This window comes from Pipra filicauda, unplaced genomic scaffold, assembly GCF_003945595.2.
Source record: "Pipra filicauda isolate LSUMZ 115617 unplaced genomic scaffold, ASM394559v2 scaffold419_size605101_pilon, whole genome shotgun sequence".
In the NCBI taxonomy this organism is placed as follows: domain Eukaryota; kingdom Metazoa; phylum Chordata; class Aves; order Passeriformes; family Pipridae; genus Pipra; species Pipra filicauda.
This window is the reverse complement of record NW_024104553.1, coordinates 39,477-54,430: the sequence shown is the minus strand read 5'-3', so window position 1 is coordinate 54,430 and position 14,954 is coordinate 39,477. Positions and strand designations below refer to the sequence as shown.

At 43.0% G+C, this 14,954-nt stretch overlaps 1 protein-coding gene across 2 annotated transcripts; it reads right to left on the bottom strand.

The window, feature by feature from the left end:
• Nucleotides 1-240: 240 nt before the first annotated feature.
• On the bottom strand, nt 241-14,894 carry ENTPD6 (ectonucleoside triphosphate diphosphohydrolase 6). Of its 2 annotated transcripts, XM_027742889.2 has the most exons (14): nt 14,856-14,894; nt 13,111-13,428; nt 11,676-11,752; nt 11,113-11,256; nt 9,935-10,010; nt 8,647-8,682; nt 7,387-7,475; nt 5,950-6,029; nt 4,953-5,017; nt 4,535-4,630; nt 3,921-4,061; nt 2,979-3,035; nt 1,872-1,984; nt 241-1,627 (listed from the first exon to the last, which is right to left on the bottom strand). In XM_027742889.2, exons 2-14 carry the CDS (start codon nt 13,367-13,369, stop codon nt 1,538-1,540), a joined length of 1,323 nt encoding a protein of 440 aa, XP_027598690.1. In that variant the 5' UTR covers nt 13,370-13,428; nt 14,856-14,894; the 3' UTR covers nt 241-1,537. The 2 variants fall into 2 exon arrangements, with proteins under 2 accessions (XP_027598690.1, XP_027598692.1); XM_027742891.2 differs by lacking the exons at nt 241-1,627; nt 1,872-1,984 and adding an exon at nt 2,005-2,107.
• Between the last annotated feature and the right edge of the window lie 60 nt (nt 14,895-14,954).

The following is a 14,954-nucleotide window of genomic DNA, read 5'->3' as shown; positions in this document are numbered from 1 at the left end:
CCCGGGGGCGGGCTGCGACCCGGGGGCGGGCTGCGACCCGGGGGCGGGCTGCGACCCGGGGGCGGGCTGATGGGACTGGGGTGGCGTAGGGGGCTGGGATGGTGCGTGGGGACAGGGATGGCATGGACGGACAGGGATGGCGGCAGGACTGTGATGGCCCGAGGGGTCAGGGCGTTAATTTCTCAACCCACCCGCTGTGCGGCCTCTGGCGCTAAAAGCCACTCCACCACCCACAACACGTTTTCATTTTAAATTGGGAGTTTATTGTCAGAACGGCGGGGTTCAAGTGTCCCCGTATGCTCAGCTGCAGAGCCCGCAGCCATGCACGCAGCGTGCCTCCATGCCACCACGTATTGCTGCCGTGAGCCCAGGAGTCAGGGCGAGCACTGCTGGCTCTTGGGGAAGCTGAGCTCTTTTGCACCACCAAAAGACCACTCGAGTCTTCTCTATACATCCATACAAACACATCACAATTCCACAGTTAGGTTACAAACAGCGCAGCATGTCCCCTCCAGCTCCTGCTGCCCCTGCCCGCGCACTGGGAGTGCTGCACTGCAGCTGCCCTGCCATGGCTCAGTGCAACCACAATACATTCTTTTATCACAGAAGAGGCCGCAGCTTCACAGAAGCAGCACCATGCAAATGCATTCACCCCAGGCCCCGCATCAACCTTACCAAGGCAGAAAGGTCTGCAACATCCAACAAGCCATGCTCAGGGTTTATTTTTGTGCCTGTGTCTTGTTCATCCATGTTACTCCGACTGACTCTAGAACTGTCAAATCCATCGTTATCCCTGTACCCAGTTCCCAGGCCTTGCTCGTCTAGATCCAGCAAATCTGATGTTGTCTTCCACAATCCACCTCCCAAAGGCAGGGAATCAACATTAGGCTTTAACGCTACAGGGCATACAGGCTCATGCCTCCAAGTCCGTATCCAGTTTCTAGAGTGCTCCCAAGCTTTCCTCCTTCAGCAAGTGGAAAACAGAGCTGCAACGTCCACGCTGCATTTCAAAGCTGCTGCCTGTCAGCATCTGTGTAAATGCACCATTTTTGCACACACGCAAGTTCACCTTCAAACACGAGTAGTAACATAAAAATCATCACTGAAAACTGCTGACAAACATGAAAAAACACCCTGAAATCAGGACAGTAAAGAGTTCCTTGTGGAGTGACTGTTTCCTACAGCAACTTCAGCATACTGCAAGCTCATAGTACAGGCATATTCCAAAAAGGTGTGTTTTTCTCATAGAGATCATAGATGTCCTGCAGAGTCCTGGTTTTCCTTCCATAATGATCAAGTTTTACATCAAGCTGATGCCAGACACTGTCAAATCAAGGCTTATTTTTTTACACACCACACTCTGCACTGTAAAAAAGAGCTAGCAATGGAGAGGACTTGGCAGGTGGTGGGAGGAAAGAAACCTGTTTCATGGTGACCTTCCAAAAGACTCCAGAAGCCAAAAGCATGTCCTTCAACAGGTTCTCCCATGTTGGGCTTCCAAAAAATGGAGATTCCCAAAAGTCACCTTCTAGGAGCTTTAGTACTGCAGTCTATTGAGCGAGTTGATGTAATGGAAAGTGGCTCCCAAAGCCCAGCTTGTTTCAACATTGTTAATTTTCCGGGCAAGCTGGAAAAAAAAAAAAGGCAAAAAAGTTAAAACACAATTCTTTGGGAAAATCTGAAGCATGCAAGGTGAACACAGTTATGGCAACCAGATGGTGATACCATCGTGGGGAGAGTGCCACTCCATCCACAACCACACAGCATGTGTTGTAGCAGGAAGGCAAATCAAGAACTGAACTACCAGCATAACGACTCCTGCCTTGGCACCCTCCTGCCCACTTTCCCCAGAAATCCATTTTGTGCATCACCTTAAAGGCTTGGCTCTTCGGGAAGCCCAGCTCTTGCAGGAGGAAGGTGATGTACGTGAGGTCCATGCAGAGAAAAGGGCTGCTTCCAGGGCTGATTTCCATGGTCTTACAAACTAAGGAAAAAAAAAACGGTGTCTGAATGCACACTGTGGGCTCAGGTGTAGCAACAGCCCAGCTTTGAAAAATCTCGAATCCATAAAGCACCTCTTGTCAGTTGAGCTGTGCAGTGATGGAACCTGTCACAATGAGGTTGAAATGACACACACACATTAGGAGAAGCACATAAGCTTTGGAAGGAAGATCCAGACATTCTGTCTCTCCCCTAAGAGTGAGAGAGAATTTCTTGTATCTCTCCAGGAAAAGAGCCTCCAACTTCTTCTAATTCAAGGCTTCAAATATATAACCAACTTCAGTTGTGTTATCTTTCTTGAGCACCAGCACTCGACAAATGTTGACAAAACCAAATTAAAAAAACCCAAAACAAAATAAAAGAAATGACAAAATCAAAATAAAACCTTTCTCAGGAGTAATTACACAAAAGGTAGTCCAAAAATCAGAACAGCAATTGTTCAGTCATACATAAAGTTTACCAAAAAACCCCATGACAGTTTGATCAAAGCCTGAGTTTGTGGTATTAAGAAAAGAATGTTTACATTAGTAAATCTGTGTAGGCAGTTCTCTCCACAGCTGATGAAGTGAAAAGCTATGAACCAGTTTTCCCTATTTTCTGATTAACAATCAAGCAAATGAACAAAAAGAAAAATTAAACCAGATTAGAACAGGTTATGCTAACAGGATAATAAAGCCACAATTATCTTGAAAGCATGATTTCAGAACAGTTGTTAATTGTCAAGTAATTATTTACTAGTAATTCTTGAAAGAGTTTTGAAATATATGTATTATGTGTCTTATGTCAGCTGCAAAAGCAAAAGTTAATATAAAAATAGTTGAGATTTTCAGAAAAAAGTGGAAGTGTTGGTGAGATGCTATGTAGAGGTACTTAATACTTCCTTAAAAACATCAGGCTTCTTAGCATGTCACACATTTGCCACCTGGGAATGAATTTACACACAATAACTAGTAAGTGTTTGATTATATTTTACTCACCATATTTAGCTGCAATTTCGAAGTCACTGACAGTTAAGCTTCCTCCTTTTTCTTTATCTAAAAGAAAAAAAAAACAGTCTTTTACAGTCTTCGTATAAAGGCAACTGTAGATTCAAGTCATGAAAGTTGTTTCAAAATCAAATCTTGAGCCACTGAAATCAATGTCAAAATTCAGACTGGTTTTAAAGGTAAAAGAACCCTTAAAAGATTCTGACTATAGACTGAAAAGTCTTTGTTTATGAAGAATCTTAAGCCTCGTTTCCAATAAAAACAGCTTACAGACTCTCTCACCTGATCCCCATGTCTTTGCTGCTCTGCCAGTGGTGCCTGAACACAGTTAACACCTGTGACCAGATCTGACAGAGCACTGGTGCTCTGTAACACATTAAATCTGAAATTATTTGTAAAAAGAAACTGGTCAAGGAGGGGGGGGGAGGTTTGTCCAAACTAACTTGAGATGTCATAATCTCCTTTCTACCACTGAACATGACAGCCTTCTGTACACCAGCATACCATGGAAAAGAGATGTGACACATTCTGAATACAAGTGGAAGTATCTGAAAATCTTCATTCCATCTAAAAAGGTCAGTGGAGCAAAACACACAGCCCAAATAATTTTTACTGCTTTACCGACTGAGAAATTTGTTTACCATTATGAAGGTTTTTCTATTTTGGATTGTAATCAGACAACAAAACCTCTTCTGAAACAGAAACAGTTTGTTTAAAAACTATTACCAAACGTTGCAGATCCTATTTCACAGCCCCAGTCCCTTCTCTATAGAAATTAATATCCAGTCAAGATCAATGCTTCAATGCTGCACAGCAGTGTAACAACAGACTATATTCCATGACAGCTTAGCAAAGCATCATGATGTCTGCAAGTGTTACCATTTATTTAATAACTTGTCATTTAAAATGAAGCAAAACCAGGAGCAGACATACCTATGAGACCAGCCTCTGCTGCACGGTCATAGTAGTAGGAGAAAGTGTAAAAATCCAAGTCCTTCACTTCCTCAGCTTTATGCACTTTTTTGTAGAGCATCTTTGCCACCTTATTAGAACAAGACTCATAAAGAGGCTCACCTAAAAGAAGGCAAAAAACCCCCCAGCATATTATATATATATATACATATATTATATATACATACAATTTACTTAATATCTGCCAAGAAACAGGCTCCTTTTTGCAAAATAGCACTCCATAAGATCTTCACAGAGAGCTGCTTCTTCTTCCAGAAGCAAACACCTACCATCCTCAGGTTGGGACTAAGTATGTGATAGATCAGAGATGGACAACATCATTTGAGACAGAAGAATTTTGAAAAGACCTGTTTGAGGATTGTTCAAGTCCATCTGCATCACTACCAGCAGCTTTACTGACTGGACAGACACCTCATGGCATAACAGGAAAGAGCTGCATGATCTCTTTAACAGCATGGCAAGAGGAGCCAGACAGAAGAGTAAACAGAGTTTGGTATCTTTGCAAGAGGCTGAGAGTTTGATTTCCTCTGCTAATTGCAGCTGGCCTAGATAGGAAGAGTGATAAATCACTATACCTGCCTTCTGTCCTTTAATTTTGTACGCTATCTCAGCATGTTGCCATTCAGATTTGAAGCCAGGTGGCAAACAAGGGCTAATCAACTCCCCTTCTGCTGCAGAAGTAAAACAAAGCCACATTAAACAAAAACATGAAGAGTTAAATTCAGAACCCTCACCCCCGGCAAGGCACCTCCACGGTCCAGACACGGCTCAGATATCCCATGCCCGCCTCCCACCCAGGGCTGGCAGGAATCCAAGTCTCCTGGGATCTAGCAATGTCACCTCCTGCATTTGTCTCAAATGCACCCAGCCATAGTGACAGGAGTCCACATGCCATCCGGGAACCTTGAACCCAGTGGGAAGGGGTCATACAACTCCTCCCCCTACCACCACCCTGTGCTCAGAGACAAGACTTGAGGACTGCCCATAACTTACAGGGTTTTCCCTCAACTCCGCCCAAAATGGCAAGCCTTGCTGACATCAGCCCAAGTCCCAGGTAACTGCAAAGGGATAAAAGCCTCTGTGAACAACAAACATCATTCCTCTGATACTCCACGGAAAACCTGGCTGGGACATGCCAGTCTCCTCTACACAGTCATAGCCAAGTGGCTCAAGTGAGCTCATGCACATAAGAGGAACAGTGTGACAACCTGCTCTCAGATTACTCTCACCCAGAATGATAATTGCTCTCTGAAAAGCTCAGGCAATAGCTGACAGCTGTAATCTGGCTCTTGAAGAACTGGCAATGGTATTCCAAAGGCAGTCCAGCCACTAGCATACAGAACTGACTCTTTGAGCCCAAACATACCCCACAGCAAACACAGGTAGGAAGAAGCTGCTTGTCTCTGCCCAAAATACTGGGAGCAAGGGAAGACAACAAGGAGGAAGGAATGACACAGACAAAGCGCTATGAACTGACTCCAACCCTCATTCTCCATTCTCCATTTCTATTTATATCCACACCAAAATGCTGTATAAAAGAATTGCTGCTCAGTGGTGAAGAGGTAAAAGAGTTGGGAGTGAAGCTGAGCCTGGGAAGGAGGGAGAGGTGGAGGGAAGGTGTTTTTGATTTTATTCTTATTTCTCATTATCTTACTGTTTAATTGGCAATAAATTAAATTAAATTCTCTACGTCAAGTCTCTTTTGCCCATAACAGCAATTGGTAAGTGACCTCCCTGTACTTATCTTGACCCATGAGTTTTTTGTCATATTTTCTTCCCTCTGTCCTATTAATGGAATGGGAGTGATAGAGTGGCTTGGTGGGCACATGGTGGGCAGCCAAGGTTAATCTACCACAATCACATGGCTCAAGTGTCTCCACTTCTTCCTGGTACTCATTGGCAAGGACTCCAGTTCAGAAAAACACCTAGATCTCACTGGCTTCATAGAAAGCTTTGATTTTTACAGTGTGCTCTCCTTCCCACAACTAACCTGTAGGAATACAGCTTGTAGGTGTGATTAAACATCTGAAATGAAGTTGTGTGGCCAGCTGGTGATGTCTGGAGAGTTTCCTGAAGGGAGAAAAAGACGTCACTGACAGGTTTCTGTCAGCCAGCAGCAAACATCAACAAAGTAATCTTCCAAAAGTTAGGAAAAACATGAAACAATCCTAGCAGGATTTAGAGAGAAATTATGAATTTGCAAGTATTTCAAATTGACTGCTGATATGCAAGACAACCACAAAACCTGGAGCTAGTAGTGTCTTCACATGACAGGGTCTACACTGGTTACATTTCTATTTGTATCCACACCAAAGTGCTGTATAGAAGAATTACTTTCATTAAAAGGAATCCTTATTCTAGCTCTTAACTACTTTTGTCAAGAGGTTACATCAACTGCCTCTTCACATGATCCCTACTACAGAAAACTGTGAGCAAACTAATACAAAACCCAGGCACACATTAACTTCCTACTTGAGTGGAATTAATCTGTGAACTTGCACAAGCCAGAGGAAAAGCACATCACTGTGCTTGCCAAGGAACAGAGTGAGGACCAGTCTGTAGTCTGAAAAAATGAAAGGATAATTACCTAACACACTTTGCAACATGTTCCCCAAGTGCACCAGCACTAGCACGTTTGTGGGGAGCAAAGCTCAGGCCACAATGCTGTTCATGCTGCTCATATCTTAACACAATCTCTATGTCCAGAATTTCCACATCCCAGACCCTTCACATCCCTTGTCATTCTGCTGCAACAATGCAATGTCTTGATTATTCCAGGCTGGACACAGCATCCCATCCCTCTGCTTTTGTGCAGCTTTACTAGGAACACTATCTCTGCTCAGGCCATGGCCTTACAACTCTACATTCACAGGGCTTCCAGCTCACAGAACATCTACAAAAATGCCACACCAGGAAGCTCAAATGACATCAGAGTATATTTTTTACTGCATAACAGCAGTTGCTCCTTAGAAAGCATTCATTTGTAACTGAGTGAACTCAGGAAAATCGAAAACCAGGATCAAGGCAGCATCTTATTGTGTCCCTAAAATCCACTGTAGGGCAAATGTTGGACTTGAATTCATTAACAGCATTGCATTTTGAGTTCTTCATTATAAGCTGCACAAACTGAGAGTCAAGGATTAAGACACTCAGGTGAACGTGGTATTTTCAAGATAAAGCAGCCCTGGCAGACTCGCCACATGCACCACCGATCCAGAGCTGGACTATGAGGATGGACAAAGAGTTGTGAATGCCTCTGTGACTGACTATAACAAGGCAGATGTGACCAAGTGATCTCGGTTTTTCTGTCACAAGTGTAGCTTCATGTCACACTGACAAACTCTTGCTCTGTTTCCAAGGGAAAGAAATCTGAGCAGTTACTGATTTCTGCACCAGCATTTCCCAACAGTGCGCATGTTCACATTACCTCAGCACGTGGAAGGAAGGTGATCTGTGTTGATCCACCACCCAAATCCAGCATCCCTACACTTCTCTTCTGGGGATCATCTAGCCTACCTGAAATGTGTGACAGAACAGAGAAATCCAAGGTGGGCATTGTGAGAAACTGGGTAGGAACAAAACTAGAAGTACAGTGGTAAAGAAAGGGAATAATCTAACTCCATCTGTCAGCTTACAGACAGCACTAAATTATACTGTTACCTACTGGGCACTGATTTTGGCTTTATCAGACCTGAAAATCTTAAAAGTGACAAGAGATTCTCTTATTTCTCTGGTGGCTGTTCATGTCCTAATTACAGCAGCTTTGGTTACTGCATTCCTAAACATTTTTCAGTGGATGCAAGGACCGTTTTACAAACTCTACTCTGGTAACCACTTTGTAACACAGAGGAATGTGGTTTTCTTGGCCACCTCTCCCTGATCCCTTAGCAGCATTTTGCAGTTTCCTATGGCCAAAGGGATGACATACTGAAAAGAGCTGGCCTAATAGACTCAGCTCTCTTGGAATTCTTCCTGCTGCCAGCCAAGACCTCTCCTCTCATTTAATTCTAGTTTTTCTCAGTTAGATCCCTCAAATGCACCTTCTTGACAAGGACAGTTTGTGCCAAGTACCTCAGTATGCCTCATGATAGCTGATGTTTGAAGATCACTAATCTTTCTGGTATTTCCTGTGGGCAGAAAAGGCTTCAGAGCACATTGCTCCACACACTGTGTGTGCTGAACAGAGCACTTGGATGGCAGACTGCATTACATATTGTCAGAGAGGTCTTTAGCTTAGTTTTTTCTCTACTCTTCAACTATCCTTTTCTCACCCAGCAGTGTAAACATTTGTGGCATTTCTATGTTATAAATCTGTAAGGAAGTAGCGTAGCATTTTCTTTTACTCTGTGCAGCTGCCAAGCACATCTAGAACATTCACATTAAAAATTTAGCCAGAGTCACAGCAGACTCAGAAAGGAATAAAATGCCCTGGTACCCTACAGGGAATTGAGAGAAAAGTTACATTAAACATCTAGGGAAAAAGATTAAACTCCTCACTCTGTCAAGTAAAAGGCCAAAATCTTAATGACTTAAATAGGCCAGGCCAAAAATAACTGCTGACTTATTCTCAGATTCTTCTTTCTCCCATTCCATCCCAATGAATGAGCAAATCCCACGCAGGGGCAGAGAACAGCATGACTTTCACAGCATCCATCGTATCTTTATGCACATGCTCATGTACACATACCTGTTAAAAAGTTTATTGTGATCCAGGCTGAAATACCTAATGAGGAAAAGATTCAGAAGACGCACTGTTAAATCATACCATTTCATTTTAACTCACAGCAGTAACAAGTAAATTACATTTCCAGAACTGTCAATGGCTGTCCAAAACCAAGGTAAGATGCCTTGAACAAAGAGAATTACCTTCTCTATCAGAGCTTATGTGATATTTGGGAGAGAAGCCCCATGTATGAAATGCCTGTAGAACTCTGTATTTCACAGGCCAAAAAGTTAGGCAATAAGTTACAAAGGCTTCGGTCCTTAGTTAAAAGACAACAAGATGACCGAGACTCACATTGTTTGTCTTCTAGGAAAACATCCACTTGTAGAATTTTGTTTGATATCAGGCACTCGACTTTCCTTTTGAATATTAAGAATTTTTATCTTTCAGTGTTCTAATTTTTCCTCTTTTCCTCTAAGCAATTTTGTGAGCTATGCTGTTTCTGTCCTCTTTTTGTTTTATAAACCGTTCCTCCATAAATTAGGTGAATTAGTGGGCCTTATGTTAACAAATTCAAATATTTATTCATGTGGTTAAAACTCAAAGCATTCTAGGGAGCATGGTCCATTTCAACCCTTGGCTGAACCAAGGCTGTCACTGTTATTAATGATTTTAAAACAAAACAAAACAAAAAGAAGAATTACAATGTCTTTCTTCCATTAAGTAGCAAAAAAAAGAAACTCATAAACAGCTTCACCTATTATAAAGTTTGGTTTCTAAGCAGAATTAAAACACATTTCAACACTCACTTACTTAGAATTTAGATGTTCTGTCCTCAGCATTTTTTGATGAACATTGACTTACTTCAGCATATGTTTTCTTCTCTATATACTTTTATCAGATTGAACTCACAGTTCCACTCATTAGATCAGTTATAATTAACATTATGACCAAATACTTCCAGAAAGCTCTGATAAGCACTGTCAAGAGCACAGTGTGCAAACCTAGTTGTTGAAGACCATCTCAACAAGCAGATATACAGAAACTTTTCTAGAAGTGCTGACTGCACAGTGGCTTCCTGGTGATCCTACAGGAACTGCCCAACACTCAGAGCTTTCAAGATCAGGACAGAGTTCAGGACTTCAAATTGGAAAACGTTGCACAAGATCTCTTTGGCAGGCGCTGCCTGTGGTAGCATAAAAACTCTGTCAAACCCCCTACTTGTGGGTTCCCATTACAGTGAGCAGAGGACTTGTCACAGTGCAGCAGGAATCTCCACGACTGCAGAAGGAGTCTCCACAAGACAGCCTACCTTCATCGGTTCCATTCATTATTGACACGCAGTCGTCCCTCACAAAGAAGGGAGAGGCCTGAAAAATCTCCTTCACCTGTAGTTCAAATAAAAGCTACATTCAGAGAAATATTTTTTGAGCTGGAAACCAAGTTTTTTAAAATTCCAGTTTTACGCTACTGCTCCTCTTCTTGGGCTAAATCCTCCTGACTGCTGCTCACGACTTTGTTTGAAGTTCAAGAGGCCAACAAGCATCATCTTTACATGTGGGCTCTGCAGTTGGGTGCAGAGACAGGAAATGGATGTGTGGGTTTTCAAGGATGAAGGCTGCTCAAAAGTGCCATTAGCAAGGAATACAATGGGTAGGAAAGGGACTCCAGTTTACTTTGCTGCAACTGGTGACCCACAGGGTACTATACATGCATGTGAAAGGCAGGAGATGGACAGCCTAGCTTTCAGGAATGTCCCAGGGAACTGCATTTCCAACAAGAGCATATTGGCTGATAATGATCCTCTATACCCTATCCTACATGAGGCAGCAGAGCTCTAGCTTTGCAGGGTCCTCTAAAGTTTCAGCTGAAATTCAGTGTGGAAAAGTATTGGCCAGGCTGCAGGCAGCAGAGACTTTGATTTCAACCACCCCCCATTTCTTCCTTCCAATTATTGCTTAGAAAAAGAGTACACTCAGTGCACACTTAATAAACTTTTCCTGCAGCTCAAAGGTCTAGAACACGTTTTGTTTATTTTTGTAATATTTTAAAATATTAAATGTATCTTACATGCCTAAAAATACAATTTACATTGTTTTCAATCAATATAAAGGAGCGACCTTGCAGCAGCAGGTTGACAATGTGGCCAATCAAACAGTAGAGAGCTTTTCTCAAAATAGAACCATCCCAGTCAAACCCACCGCTAAACATGACCAGTAAGAACAGGCCTGTAGTTACTGTTAGCAGGATGTCACTGCATTTGTTATCTGTCATCTCCTGGTTTACTTGGAGCTGCCATCATTCCTCTGTGCTTGCAACTCACACAACTTCTCCCCCAGGTGCATTTGAGATCAGGTGGCTCTGCACTGTTTTCGGGGTTAAACAATGGGAATTGACTCATGTACACAAAAAAATACGCACATTACACAGAACCGATCAGGGTTTGCTATAAAATTTCTGGCAAGCAAACGGAAAAACAAGAAATAGTACCTTATCCAGCAACTTTTGAGCTTTCTCTCCTGGCAGCAACCGTAGGCCAGCTGTGGCTTTCAGGACCAGAGGAGTAAACTTCCACAGCTCCATAGGAACTTCCTTCTTTGCCACCTCCAGGAGCTCTTCTATGCCCTGGGCACTCTGTGAGCAAAAAAAGAACAAGAAAAGGGATCTTAAAAACTCTTTTGAAAGGGCGAAAGGGTGATCAGAGACTCAATTCACTGTAAATGTGAAACAGAGACAAATTAAAAGCACAAGGGGCCAGGAGAAGGTGTAGGACTCACTATCTCCTACAGCGTTAAGTCTTAGTGGATATAACAGATATTATCAAGCTACAGGTCAAACCTGAAAGAGTCCCTTTTTCAAACAGTGACATAGAACTCTATCACTGAATGTTTTGGCTACAGAGGGCTCAAAAGGCAGTATGACCAATTCCTGGAAAACAAAGGCTTTAGGAGCCAGTAAAACGCTACAAGCTGAGTGTAAGTCTGGCTCAGGGAGCGCCTAAATTCCTGCGAGCTTGAAGGTAAGGGAGACAGAAGAGAAATCACTTAAATTACCTTTTCGACATCATCAGCATATGCAGATAGACCTGGTTTCAGTGCTTTAAACGTCTCATGGGTTAATTTGGGAGTTTCTGTTCAAAAGCAGTATTCCAGAATAAGTAACGGTACAAATAATTTCGCATACACAAAAAGAAAATCATTTAACAAATTACATTACTACGTGCTAATGGAAGTCAGTTGAAGCCTCTGTCTAATGAACTATCAACAGCACCTGACCTCTAAATACAGCCCTTGCTATGGAATTAGATCCTGAGAAAACCATTTTTAAAGTCATGACTGGTTTTCAGGTGCCAGTGTCCACTATATTCTTTACACATATCAGACAATGGGTTCAAGTTGTCTTTGAGGCCTTACACCCGCCAAGTGCAGCTTTTCAAACTGCACCTGTAACAAAGGCTCCAAATTTCAGCATGCTCTGTTCTGACTAAACTTGGTTCCAGCAAACACTAGTGGAAGCTTTTCCTTTTTTTTCAATAACAGCAGAGGGAGCCAGACTTAAACATATTACAAACCTGTAGCCCTACATGCACCTGAAATCAAGACAACACAAGCCTGACACACTGTCATCCTCCTCCTGTAGCCAACTACACTCTATAAAGTTTGCTGCAATATATTCTGAAATTATGTTTAAAGAAAAGCAGGCAAGGAAGCAGCGAAGACTTGACAATACACTAAAAGACTGCCAGTGGACTGTTGTTTAACACCTTTGCTGGCTAAGCCTTACAACAGCCCATTATGCAAACCTACCTTGCTCCCCAGAGGTCAATCACACCATACACCACACTGCTAACCCTGAAAACCTTCAGGTCACTTACTAACAGCACTCACACAAGTTTTTTGATCTTTAAGACTTTTACAAATAGGAGCTGACAACATGTAAACAAATGAAGCTTAGTACTCCAGAGGAAAACTGGAGATTTTTTTGTACACTTCTGTCTCACTTCTGAGTAGTTTTTGTCCAGATGTAATACATAGCAATTTTAATCGAACAATTTACAATTTTTGTTTTATTTTACAGTTTAAATCCAACACTCAAGCCAAGGATGCACTAAACCAGACACTGCAGAGAGAAGCAGCTCACTAGCATGAACTGGAGACAGCCAACAACCTCATGGTGAAAATTTGGGGAAATAAGGAAGTTTGAATTTATAATCTTCTCTTCACCAGTGTGATGAAAAATTGCCCTTCTTCAAGCCACCACTCTAAAAGTACAGGTGCTATTTAGTTCACATTCTGACATTACAGCATTTTCTTCTTGTTGAACGTTTCGTAATTTCATCCAAGCATATATGCCTGAATCATAATATAGATGACTCTCTAGAAAGAGCTGAAGCATGTTTGTTCCAGTAATCTCTAGAAAAGAGTCATCAATAATCTGCTCCATAACGTTATGGAAGACTTAATCTATCAAGCAATGAGTAGGACATACCTCTTGGCTGCTGTGTAAATTTAAATATATGGATGCGAGTTCCTGTGCTTCCTGCGTCAAACATAATTCCATAAAAGACCGAGAGATCTGTGGTCACTGCCTGATGGTTCAGTTTATCTCCCCTGCTTTCAGCAATTCCTTCTGTTGCTCCCATGAGTGGTTTGGAATCCAAGCGCCATTTTATGTATGCAACATAAATAGCTATGCATGCCAAAATCCCAAAAGCGAAGAACCGCTTTGACATCTTCATGGCTTCCATCTATCAGATGTTTTGTGTCTTCCCTTTATCACAGAGAACAGGTGGTTCCCACATCACTCCTACATCCAACAGAAGAGAAAAAGTCTGTTTTATTTTCTAAACCCGATTAACGGATCTAAGAGTATGATGCCTACAACACTGAACACTCCCAATTGTTCCAAAGGAACACATCCTCCTTCAGCATGTCATTGAGATCTACTGCTAACTTTGAGGCATGGAGCAGCATAAATCTTCTTTTCCCCCATTGCTACAGAGGCCTTAGAGGCAGAGAAAGGAGAGTTCAGAGAAACTAAATACAGTAACTGAGGTGGGAAGGAACCTCAAGAGGTCTCTCATCCAATCTCCTGCTCACAGCATGGGCAGCTATAGGGCTCTTCCATGTTATCCAACTCATCTTGAAGAAATCTGAGGACGAAGATCCCGCAGATCCACTGGCACTTATCTTTGTGAATTCCTGGATGGTGAAACAGGTCCCAGAAGACTGGACAAGGACAATTTTTTTAAAAGGTAAGAGGGAGTTGAGTGTTCCTCTCTCCCATGTCCAATACCAGGAAAGAAACCACAGCAAAGCACAATGCAAAAAATCTACAAGCACTCACATGACACCATTCAGATGATTAAAAAACAGTCAGTGATGATTTATGGGGAGCAAAATTACATATTATTTTTCCTTTTTTGTTAAGGAGTAATGAAGAGAGAACAAACCAAACAACGAAGTTGAGTTAAACAAGGTTTTGACACACGTGTAATTTGCTGGTGATATGAATTCAGGAGGTGTACAGAAGGTGTGAAGGGGAGGAATTTAAAATCAAGGTGATTACAAGCATATTGGGTAAGACAAATTTTCATAAAAATGGAGAAAAGCTAAACCACAGGCACAAATACACATGAAGAACAGATCAGTGTGAGGGAAAGGGAACCGTAGGCTGTCATGACACAGAAATCAGGAAGATGGCATTGCAAAAAAAAAAAAAAAATCTTTCTGGCTTCTACCAGCAGGCAGAGACATGCAGGTGGCAATCGCTGCACGTCTAGGGGATGATCACTCCAATCCTTCTGGTGCCAGAAAGGCCTCAACTGCAGCTACACGAGAGCTAAATGTCACAGGAAGGAGGAAAGCCGCAGGAGTTTTGTGTCTTTGAGGAGACTCAAGCCCCACGGCAGGAAAGGGGAGACTGGCAGGATGAGGGGGAGGCCTGGAGGTGCAACAGTCTGGAAGCACTACCACCCTACCGCCGTCTGCCTGAAGAAAACTGGGATTGTCCTTTCCCTGCCTTTGTCAGGGGACGCCGAGATTTTCCGCAAGGGAAAATCTTCCCGCCTGCGCCGCCGAGGATCGGGAGGGCACAGGGCGTCCCCCGCTCACACACGTCCCGCCGCCCTCGCTCTCTCCCTCGCTCTCTCTCTCCCTCGCTCTCTCTCTCCCTCGCTCTCTCTCTCCCTCCCTCCTTCCCTCCCTCCTTCCCTCCCTCACTCCCTCACGCACCCGCTCACGCCGCCCCCGCCGGCCCCGCCATGGCGCCGCCGCTGCCCGGCCTGCGGGCGGCCCCGCTCCCAGCGCGCAGGCGCGGGGTGGGCCCCGCGC